The sequence below is a fragment of the Pocillopora verrucosa genome, chromosome 12, assembly GCF_036669915.1.
Source record: "Pocillopora verrucosa isolate sample1 chromosome 12, ASM3666991v2, whole genome shotgun sequence".
NCBI lineage: Eukaryota > Metazoa > Cnidaria > Anthozoa > Scleractinia > Pocilloporidae > Pocillopora > Pocillopora verrucosa.
This window is the reverse complement of record NC_089323.1, coordinates 18,746,029-18,756,213: the sequence shown is the minus strand read 5'-3', so window position 1 is coordinate 18,756,213 and position 10,185 is coordinate 18,746,029. Positions and strand designations below refer to the sequence as shown.

At 39.1% G+C, this 10,185-nt stretch overlaps 3 protein-coding genes across 4 annotated transcripts; 2 read left to right on the top strand and 1 right to left on the bottom strand.

Annotated features, from left to right (window-relative positions):
- Positions 1-156: 156 nt before the first annotated feature.
- Positions 157-753, top strand: LOC131771508 (histone H2A-like). Its single transcript, XM_059087315.2, has one exon. It carries the CDS (start codon positions 242-244, stop codon positions 620-622), a length of 381 nt encoding a protein of 126 aa, XP_058943298.1. The 5' UTR covers positions 157-241; the 3' UTR covers positions 623-753.
- Positions 754-1,398: 645 nt separating this feature from the next.
- Positions 1,399-1,887, bottom strand: LOC131771511 (histone H4). Its single transcript, XM_059087318.2, has one exon. The coding sequence runs from the start codon at positions 1,798-1,800 to the stop codon at positions 1,489-1,491; it is 312 nt and encodes a 103-aa protein (XP_058943301.1). The 5' UTR covers positions 1,801-1,887; the 3' UTR covers positions 1,399-1,488.
- Positions 1,888-3,757: 1,870 nt separating this feature from the next.
- On the top strand, positions 3,758-9,375 carry LOC131771425 (uncharacterized). Of its 2 annotated transcripts, none has more exons than XM_066159257.1 (5): positions 3,758-4,012; positions 6,470-6,620; positions 7,284-7,400; positions 7,636-7,842; positions 9,148-9,375. In XM_066159257.1, the coding sequence occupies exons 2-5, from the start codon at positions 6,479-6,481 to the stop codon at positions 9,309-9,311; spliced, it is 630 nt and encodes a 209-aa protein (XP_066015354.1). In that variant the 5' UTR covers positions 3,758-4,012; positions 6,470-6,478; the 3' UTR covers positions 9,312-9,375. The 2 variants fall into 2 exon arrangements, with proteins under 2 accessions (XP_066015354.1, XP_058943202.2); XM_059087219.2 differs by lacking the exon at positions 3,758-4,012 and adding an exon at positions 5,689-5,812.
- The last annotated feature ends 810 nt before the right edge of the window (positions 9,376-10,185 follow it).

Here is a 10,185-nt window from a genome sequence, read left to right as displayed (position 1 = left end):
GATAGATTAACGTACGGATCGAAATCTACGCTTTCTGATTGGTTACACTGACAGGTCACTTAAAACTTTGGTCTGTAATTTTCTAATAATACAATAGTCCTTTGAATACCGCATGTAAACAAATTTCTGATTGGTGCTTTTCGATCCTGAGACCTGCAGAGCTAAGGATAAATATTTCGGTGTTACGATTTCGCCGCACTTAAACTGTTATTTAGTGTATGTCTCGTTGAACTATTTCATCATGTCTGGTCGCGGTAAAGGCAAAGCTAAGGGTACCAAATCCAAGAGTCGCTCATCCCGAGCAGGGCTTCAATTCCCTGTCGGTCGAATCCACCGTCTTCTCCGTAAAGGCAACTACGCTGAGCGTGTTGGCGCCGGTGCTCCAGTGTACTTGGCTGCTGTGCTTGAATATTTGAGCGCTGAGATCCTCGAGTTGGCAGGCAATGCTGCTCGTGACAACAAGAAAACAAGAATCATTCCTCGTCACCTTCAGCTTGCTGTCCGTAATGACGAAGAGTTGAACAAACTGCTCGCCGGTGTCACCATCGCACAGGGAGGCGTTCTTCCTAACATCCAGGCAGTACTCCTGCCCAAAAAGACCGAGAAGAAACCTAAAGCCTAAACCAATGTCATCGGTTGAAACAAACGGCTCTTTTAAGAGCCAACAGATATTGAAAGAGTCGTGATCAACTTTCCACACTAGTAATTAAATAACCTTAACTTTGCGTTGCAAATAACATAATCGAAACTTTATTGCTTTCGCCATTTTTTTGTCTATCTCGTAAAAATTTATTTATTTTTGCTCGTATTGCGGAGGATTTTACAGCGTGTCTTACTCTAAATACGCGCGATTTATTAGCATGTTCTAAGAGAATGGTTCGGACATTACACTTGAACTCTATTCGAGAAAATACGTTACAATCAGGTAATCGGCGTAGTGCGCCAGCACGGGAGTCCACCCACAGCTTACTCTACCGTTTGATCGAACGCGCCATTGGCTTAATCTTTTTAACTCTTGGTTGATTAAACTATGTTGCATAGTAATATTTATAGTATTCACCGCAAAACTTGCGTAACTTGAGCATTCGTGCAACATGATGCACCCGCTTGTAAGTTTCGTCTGAATAGCATTGAGGGTTGTAAGATGATTTCCTTATCTCTTGCTTTGACAACCGTCCGCTCTTCCTTGATTCTACTCGACCGAAAAAGTGGCTTACTCAGAAGCTTACCTGTGTCCCACGTTATTCGTAGTGGAATGAACGGCTAATTATTCTTAGTGATGGCACAAAATTTCATAATATACCACTGTACGATTGAGCAGCAGTCGTTGGCACTGAAAATGACCGCATCTACTATCGATTTGCTGTTTGCGGCGCGTCAGGTATAAACAAAACCGTCAATATCAATCAACCTTTATTGGTCACGACTTTTGTAAGATTTGGTGGCTCCTAAAGGAGCCGTTAGTTCTATTTTAGTAGACTGAGTCATTTAACCACCAAATCCGTAGAGAGTGCGGCCTTGTCTCTTCAGAGCGTACACCACATCCATGGCTGTCACAGTCTTTCTCTTAGCGTGCTCGGTATATGTCACTGCATCACGGATCACGTTCTCAAGGAAAACTTTAAGAACGCCACGAGTCTCCTCGTAGATCAGGCCAGAGATTCGCTTAACACCGCCACGACGAGCAAGACGACGGATAGCTGGTTTAGTGATACCTTGAATGTTGTCACGAAGGATCTTTCGGTGACGCTTTGCACCTCCTTTTCCGAGACCTTTGCCTCCTTTACCGCGCCCAGACATTATAGAACTAAATCGAGTGCTAAATCATTCAGTGACTATAGCCACATTATAGTACATTACGCTTTTTATAGCCAAGGAAACGACCTCTCAGGAAACGTTGAGAAACAACCAATCGTCAAATCAGAATAAAACGAAACTTGATCAATATTTCATTGTCCTTTTGTCATGTGTTTGTTCGTCTTGGTTGAGGAAAATGCAAGACGTCATGCTCCGTCAGGTTAGAATCCTGATGTATAAATCGCCTACAAATGAAGAAAATGATAAAGATCCTCACGGCACTACACAATGAATTAGAAATGGTTCGTTTTGTATTGTTAGATCTAAAATTAGAACGATTTTCAGGCCTTCTTTGTGTCTCAATTTATTCGATTGAAATATCGATATCTGCTCCAAAACTACATTTGTCTAGCCAATCAAATAGCTTCTTTTTCCACCAATCACTTTGAAGCCCGCCAATTTGCAAATATATTCATCGTGAGGGTCAATGAATAACAAATCGTATGTTTTGGCAAACGGCGCATATAAAGCAGACTGCGTTTAAATAAACCGGTGGGAAAGCACCATGTTAACAGCTCGCCACAAAGGCAGCTCGTAAGAGCGCTCCTGCAACAGATGGAGTCAAGAAACTTGGTAACAGTCGCTCTTCAAGAGATCCGCCGTTACCAGAAATCCACCGGGCTGTCGATCCGCGAGTTGCCCTTCCAGTGATCTGTGGGAGAAATCGCTTGAGATTTCAAGACATCTGCGTTCCAGAGCTCAGCTGTTGTGGCGTTTCGAGAAGCAATAAGTGGATTTCATTGCTCACTCAACAAACGGCTCCTTCAGGAGCCACCACAACATAAAAACAATGACCAAATAGTTAGTGAAATCTCCCAAGTCTGTCTCATGAAATCAATTTAGTGTTAACAACTGAGTTGAAAACAGCTCGAAATATCGATATCTGAGCATCACGCATGACCAGTCGACCTCATCGCCTGAAGAAGACTAGCAGTATGCAGTCGAAACGTCGCGATCTACATCACACGTGACTGCATCGTGAGACAAACGAAAAACTTAGCTTTTATTGTTATTCACCACGATGAATGACCACAGCTTTTTTTACGAAATGAGTTGAAAACGTAAATTGGCCACCGTCTCATGAAAGGCTAGTAAGCCCGTTGCATGTGAAGTTTAGTTGAAACTAAAATAAAGTTCCGAGGAGACAACACATGAGAGAATCTACCTCAGGAGTGGCGGCGAGGCCTCCTCTTATCTGGTTACATGTTTTATTTTGCACTTACTTTGGACACCCTTTTTTAGTGAATCACAATAAGCTGATACGTTATTTTTTCAGTGTAAGCTCTTCAGCAAAGAAAGACGCGAGAGGAGAGGAACATGCAACACCGTTCTGTACTGCTTATTCATGTGCCAACTCAAATTAGGGACGTAAAGGCTCTCTGGGTCATACCCTCGTCATTCTCTCACCCAAAATCCTTGGTTAAGTCTTTATAGTTGACATGTTGAAGATGGTAACCCGTCAAGTCGCGCAAAAGTCATGACGCCCGAAATCCCGAGTTACATCGCCGAACGAAACAAAATCTTGTAAGATCAGACTTACTTGATTTATATCGGCCAGTTTGAACGTCAACCGTTGAAGAGAATAAGGCGGCAAATTCAACAGCCACTTACACGAGCGGTAGCGTATTTCCTTAACCCTGTAACTCCCGAGATCGAAAAGTAACTTCTTCCCTTGAACTGCTGTTCATTTCCTTATAAATTAGTCGCAAGAATTTGGTGTTAGATTAAGAGAACAACTTCTGACTGATAAGTTTGTTTATTCTCACTACCTGTTTGCTGGATAATGTATTGATTTTATAGGGAGGAGTTACATGTTTATCACTTCAGGGAATTAAAGGGTTAGGGCTTTCTAGATCATTGAAGATAGGCCGACGTGACAAAGCAGAAGGTCAGACAAAATACGCCCCTATACTGCAACATATACTGATACCTGAGAATTCAACCCAAGCCAGGATTTCAATGCTCATGGCGACGCGGTGCTACTTTAGCTCGCATATAAATCTAAATAACGGATCATTACGCGCATTTTTGGAACACGGACTGACTACCCCACCGCCTGAACGAAAGCGCAAGCACTCGCCGCTCTTGAAACACTGCCAGTCACAACCAAGCAGGCCAAGTGAATTTCAAACGCGTCGAGGAATGGATGTATGGGGTAGGATTGCTTATTATGATTCTAATTACCGCCGAAATTTCGTTGAGGTTCAATTTTTATAGTCTCGGAAAGTTTTGCGGATTGTTCAAGAATATCAGCGCATTCTTTACGGGACAATCTTGCGTTCAGGAACGCCTTTAATATTGTTTCTGATGGTAACTTACCCAGTGCAGCTTATTAAAATCGTCTGCCTGCACGCGAAAATTCCAGTTCAAGATGGCGGCGCAACAGAAGGGTTGTGCCTAAATCCTTCCGGCTAGAGGTACGCCCGAGGAGCACTAGTGAGAGTTTCAGAGTCGTGTGATTACCGGAACTTGTCGGTTATTGCAATATGGCGGACTAGTAACACCATTTGCGACGTACCAACAGTCAAGCGACGTGATTGAACCTGACATGAACATTATACCATGCTTTACATGTGAAGAATACATTGTTGAGTTTAAATCAAGGAAATTTCGCTACATTTTGAGTGGCTGTTTCCTTCACCCTTATCAATCTTAAGTTTCTTGTTCAGCAGTCTTAGCTTAACGCTGTAGCCGCTAAGACCTACATTTGCAAAGGTAAAAAAAACTTATGAATAGTATCACCACTATAATGCCCTTGTCATAGTGCTACTGGTTAGAAAGATCCCCCTTGATGAAATTTCTATTGCCTTGTACCTTTAGCAGGTAGGATCTCAGGGGGCTCAGGTTAGAGGTACAGCTTGCATATTTAGTCAACTTTGGTCAATTGTTACCACGGTTTGCTTCACATTTTACTTTTTCTGCACTCCAAATTAGTCCGAGGATCCTTTAATCACTTTTTTCAAGAATACGTATATATATTTATTTGTTTTTATTTGGTCTTGTACCTCTAGCTGGTAGGATCTGAAGGGACTTTTAAAATACTACCGGCTAGAGGTACAGCTTGCATACTTAGTTGACTTTGCATAATTTTTATTAAGGTTTGCTCCACATTTTACTTTTCTGCACTCCAAGTTGTAGTCTCACACTCCTTGGAATCAATTCTTTTTTAAAGAATACATTTAAATTTTAGTTTTTTTTATTTGGCCTTTTACCTCCAGTTGGTAGGATCACAGCTTAGGAAGCTTAGGAAAGACTACCAGTTAGAGGTACAGCTTTCATATTTAGTCAACTTTGCCCAATTTTTATTGCGGTTTGCTCAGTTTACTTTTCTGCACTCTAAATTAGTCTTGCACTCCTTGGAATCACTTTTTTCATGAATAAATTTACATTTTGTTCTCTTTTATTTAGTCTATAACCTCTGGCTAGTAGTATCTTAGGAGGCTTAGAAAATACTTGAAGTACAACTCGCATATTTAATTGACTCTACAGTGTTGAGCTAAAACTCTGCTGAACAAGATCGACGAGGGTGAAAGAAACAGACCCACAAAATGTAGCAAAATTTTCCTTCATTTAAACTCAACAATGTATTCTTCACATGTAAAGCATGCTTATAATGTTCATGTCTGGTTCAACTACGTCGCTTGACTGTGGGTAAATCGCGAATGGTGTTACTGGAATAGTCCGCCATATTGCAATTTCCGACAATTTCCGATAATCACCCCGATTTGAAAACTCGTCACTAGTGCTTCTCGGGCGTACCTCGAGCCGGTAGCCGGTAGGATTTAGGCACAACAGAAGTGAAGTCGCCTGTCCGAGCAGACCCTGGGACAAAGACTTACTCGCTCGTGTTCGCTATTTTGAATTTGTAAGGCTTCGCAACACTTACAGTAAGCCTAGAGAAACGGTTAAAATTCGTTTTCTTATTTATTTTACTGATCAAAAGTCATCTGGAAAGGTATGGTTAATGTTCTAACATCATCTAAGACACCGTAAAAGGAAAGTTTCCCGAAAAAGTGATGCTCCACCATTTCAAAGTATTATCAATTACTTATGCAGCAAGTTTGCTCTTCTATCTGTAAAAGTCAGTTATATTGTCATAGCAATGTTCAGATTACCATAGAAACATCCTTAAAGAAGGTTTATGAGATTCTGTATTATTTACGCTTTACTTTGCCTCTACATTAAGTAAAATAATCTTACAAGTATTTTCCCTTTAGAACTCATTGCGTATAAAAGCTTCGTAAGCTTATTTAAAACTGAAAAAGTGATTTAATACAACATCCTGTGGAAAGAGCATGTTGGATCGTTTAGCTGGGTCTTAAGTCCTAGCTGGCTCGATTTTCAAATGATCTTTCTTAATTTAGGGATGCAAACTCTTCGCACCGGAATGATTTTTTTTTCATATATATTTGTTGTTAAAATAATACCTCTACAATTTTACCATTTTTCCTTCATATGAAACTCGCTATGTCGGCACTAAAGATAAACCTAAATCGTAAAAAAAATAAGTTTCTCATTTCTAAGGGTGAGTATGTTAGTTTCTTTATGTATGAATAAGCTCGCATATCACTCCCTCTTTTAATAACTCCTCAACAGAATTGTTTTGTTTAAGGTTGCATGAATGCAAGGCGTAGCAAGTTTGGTTTTGATGCCTCACAAAACTACTGGTACAAGATGCTCTGTGAGTTCAGCTTCTACAGAAGTTGGCGCAAAAGAGAAGAGTCCTTCACTTTCTAACCCTTCAGAAACAAAGGCGAAAGAAGGTATCTCTGAATAAATTTATGGAATGGATTTTCACTCTGGTATGGTCCATTGCATAGGATAAACAAGAAAAGTGATGGATATACAGTTTTTGTTAAGTTGAACCTTGAGATGTAATTTGCAATTTTCTTTCTACCCACCATTCATTTCCTTTCAACTCTTTATATCCTAACATCAATATCCATATTCTCCATACTCTTCTCTATACATTCCCTTTAGTACCAACATGAGAATTTGTTTCAAAATCAAAACTTCTTAAGTTGGCAATTAAACCCTTAATTCTCATGATCTCAATGAATGATTCAGCAGCATTACTGTAAGGAGAAAGTAGATGCTGGTCACTCTTAGGATGTAAGGGGTTTATCAGTTATGGTAATTTGAAGTAATACCAAATTTTGATATCAGCTATCTAGTTTGTGAAGAGGGAATATTGTTCACCTTGGTTTAGAATTAAGTCAGTAAAAATCACACTCTTTTGAGTGCCAAATGGCAATTCAAGGAGTACCATCAAATCAGCATTCAGACAATTTTTACAAAACCTTCATAAAAAGCCTTCTGCTGTAGATGCTAATCTCTGTGGTGAGTTACTTACTCAAGGTATTTTTAAAAATGTCATTCACAAATATTTTGTAACATGCTTCAGTGCTCATCCAATCTTTTTTTAGGTCAACAAACTAACACCTGCTCACAACATCCAGGCATTAATCCACCGGATGATGGAAAGAACAGCTCTAGGCCTCCAGCTACCAACATTAGAGATCTGTTTCTATCATTTGACAAAGGTTTGAGCCTTGCTTCCTAGTTATTTGCAAGACAGAATTATAGTGGTGTTGTTAAACTTGCAAAATGTGTTTGTATTGATAATACAGGGGTTTGCTTTGTTAGCTATCTGTGGCTACATTGGTCTGACTGCTTTTTGCAGGGTTTAAAAAGTTGGCCACTCAGCTTCTGTTTTCACAACATCAGCATATGATTTAGATCAATCATTAAAGCTAGAAAATCTCCTTGAATCTCTAGTTCCAATAGTTCTCAGTAGCAGTCATGCATCAGCAGCACAAAAATCCACATGCCTGGTTCAGGATGGAGATCGCTACATATTTTTAGTGGAGGACAACAAGACATCTAAAGCTAGCTCACTCTGTCAGGGATCTGGCACTAGGAATACAAAGCCCTCTGATGAAGAGTCAGAGAATCCAGAGCAGGATGAAGAAGGAGAAGATACTGGTGAGTTAATAATGGTAATAGGACCAAGTGGAGTCCAATTTGGTCTGTAATTATACAAAATTGGATGATCATGAAGCAGGAGTTTGATTTGTTAATCACAAGTATGATTTCAGACAGAATTGGAAGACATGAAATCCTGTTACAAATTAATCAAAACTATGACAAAATTTGAGACAGAAACTAGACATTGGACATTTATAGTACAAATCCCATTCAAATTGGGGTGTGAATAGCAAAAAACACCCTCAAACAGGAATTGTTAAGCAAATCTAGTGTAAAAAATTGGAAATGTAATGCAAATCCAGTGTAATAAGTTAAATAATGTTTATTTTATGGTTACACTGGATTTGCGTAAAATTTCCTGCTGTGATTTGTACTGTAAGCGTCCATTATATTAGTAGTTCAATTTTGTTCATCTTGTTAAATCCCTGATGAAGTCTGTGTGATCAGATGAAACTGGTCAAATATTAAAATAAGTTGACAAGATCTGTTGATGTGTGCTACTCATTATTTTTATTTTAAAAAAGATTTTAAAAAATTTAACAAAACCACAGTTAATATAATGTAATGTGAGAAAACAGCACACACACATGACACATTCTGTCCACTTACACAGGCATGATATGTTAACTGGGCCTTTAACTGTCCTATTACACTGTCCAATTACAAGTATGACACTTACACTGTCCAATTTGTGCCAAAATCAGGCTGGTGATAACCAACCACTTAAAGAATTTTGTTATAGCTTTTATTAGAGTGGTTTGTATACGGGGTCTACTAAGACCTTTCACTCTTAAGAACAACCAAAACAGACTATCTCCATACAATAACAGTGCATTTCCAAGCAAAAGGTTGATGATAGGAAGAGAAAAAAAGCAACCAGTGTGCATTGTATGATTTTGTGCAGAAAATTGATTTTTAGATCTTGGGAGTTAAAGGGTTCACAAAGTTTTATATGAGCATGTGATGTGTATCTAATTTCTCCTTTCAAAATCCCCCCTGAATCACACATTGAGGTCATAAGAATAAGGAAAATGATCACCAACTGAAACAGCTTTTGATCTTTAAATAAATTCTCCTTGTCAGCATCTGAGGAAACATATAGAGATCAGTATGGAGAATATACAAATTAAAGCAAAGGAAAAGATATGTCTCTCAAATACCTATAGTTTATGTACTGTTTTCTCTCAAAAAAAATACTGCATGTTTGTAGCTTGATAAGTGAGTTTTCAAAAGGTGTTGTGGCTAGTAAGTGAGTGAATAAAATTAAACATTCCTTGAATGATATCAAAATGCATTCTTTAGAATTTTCAGATGGAGGATCTGAGGCATCACTTGAAGATGTGCGTCAGCATCATGGAATAATCAAGACTCAGAAACAAGATGATCCAGATTATTTGACATTGTTTGAAGCTCATCAGAGGAGATTAGAGGATGGTGGCTCACAAGCACCAGGTCAGGGGTACTAACAGTAGCATTGTAATGTATTGCTATGTGGGGTAGGGTAAGGTGAGGAATGGTTCACAAGCACCAGGTCAGGGACAGTATCAGTGGTATTATGATATATTGCTGTGTGATGTAGGGTGGGTAGTAACAGTGGTATTGTAACATTGCTGTGTGGGGAAGGGTAAGGCAAGGAAAAATCTTGATGACCCTTTCACACGTAAAATCTCCCTTCTTGCAGCTACACATTGGCTTGCCAGTTTATTAAGAGAATTTGGTGTTTAATCAAGATAACACACTAACTGTTTTGTTTTTTTTTTTCTATTATCATTACCGATTTTGTGGATTTGAAAATTGGATTGAAATTGTGAGAGGAAGTTGCTGTTTGATTTTTACATGTTGGATTTAAAGGGTGAGGGAAGCTATAAATGAGGGAATATCCCATCCAGATTTCTTTAAAGTATTGTTCCACCCACGTACCAAGATTTTCATTTCATCACTCCCTCCCCTTTAGCCAAAGTTTATCACATCATTTCGCCCTTGTTCTCAAGTTTTGGTCTCTTCCCTCTCATTGCAATGGTTTTCTTCTTAATGATGAATTCGTCCCCCAGAGAAACAGTGTTCCGGTAACGTCTTTCAGCAGCTGAAAGACTGCAACCTGGGCCTAACCTTAAATACTAATGCTAACAATTATTTATTATTTAATTTAACATGGAATTACTTTAAATGCGGAATTGATCTCCCCTCAAGGGTCGAAGATTATGTTCGACACTTTAAACTGCCAATTTATCTTTAAAAATCCCGCGGATGTTACAGCACTTAGTTCCGGTCGTTGGCATGACAATTGCCAAACCGTTTCATAATATACTGCATTCGTGACCCTTCTGTTAAAAATTGTAG

Excerpts from the sequence above, each read along its gene's own strand:
- LOC131771508 (XM_059087315.2), top strand. The coding sequence starts at position 242 with ATGTCTGGTCGCGGTAAAGGCAAAGCTAAGGGTACCAAATCCAAGAGT.
- LOC131771511 (XM_059087318.2), bottom strand. The coding sequence starts at position 1,800 with ATGTCTGGGCGCGGTAAAGGAGGCAAAGGTCTCGGAAAAGGAGGTGCA.
- LOC131771425 (XM_066159257.1), top strand. The coding sequence starts at position 6,479 with ATGCAAGGCGTAGCAAGTTTGGTTTTGATGCCTCACAAAACTACTGGT. Across the intron at positions 6,621-7,283 it reads AGAAACAAAGGCGAAAGAAG|GTCAACAAACTAACACCTGC; the intron begins GTATCTCTGAAT and ends ATCTTTTTTTAG. Across the intron at positions 7,401-7,635 it reads GTTTCTATCATTTGACAAAG|TTCCAATAGTTCTCAGTAGC; the intron begins GTTTGAGCCTTG and ends TTGAATCTCTAG.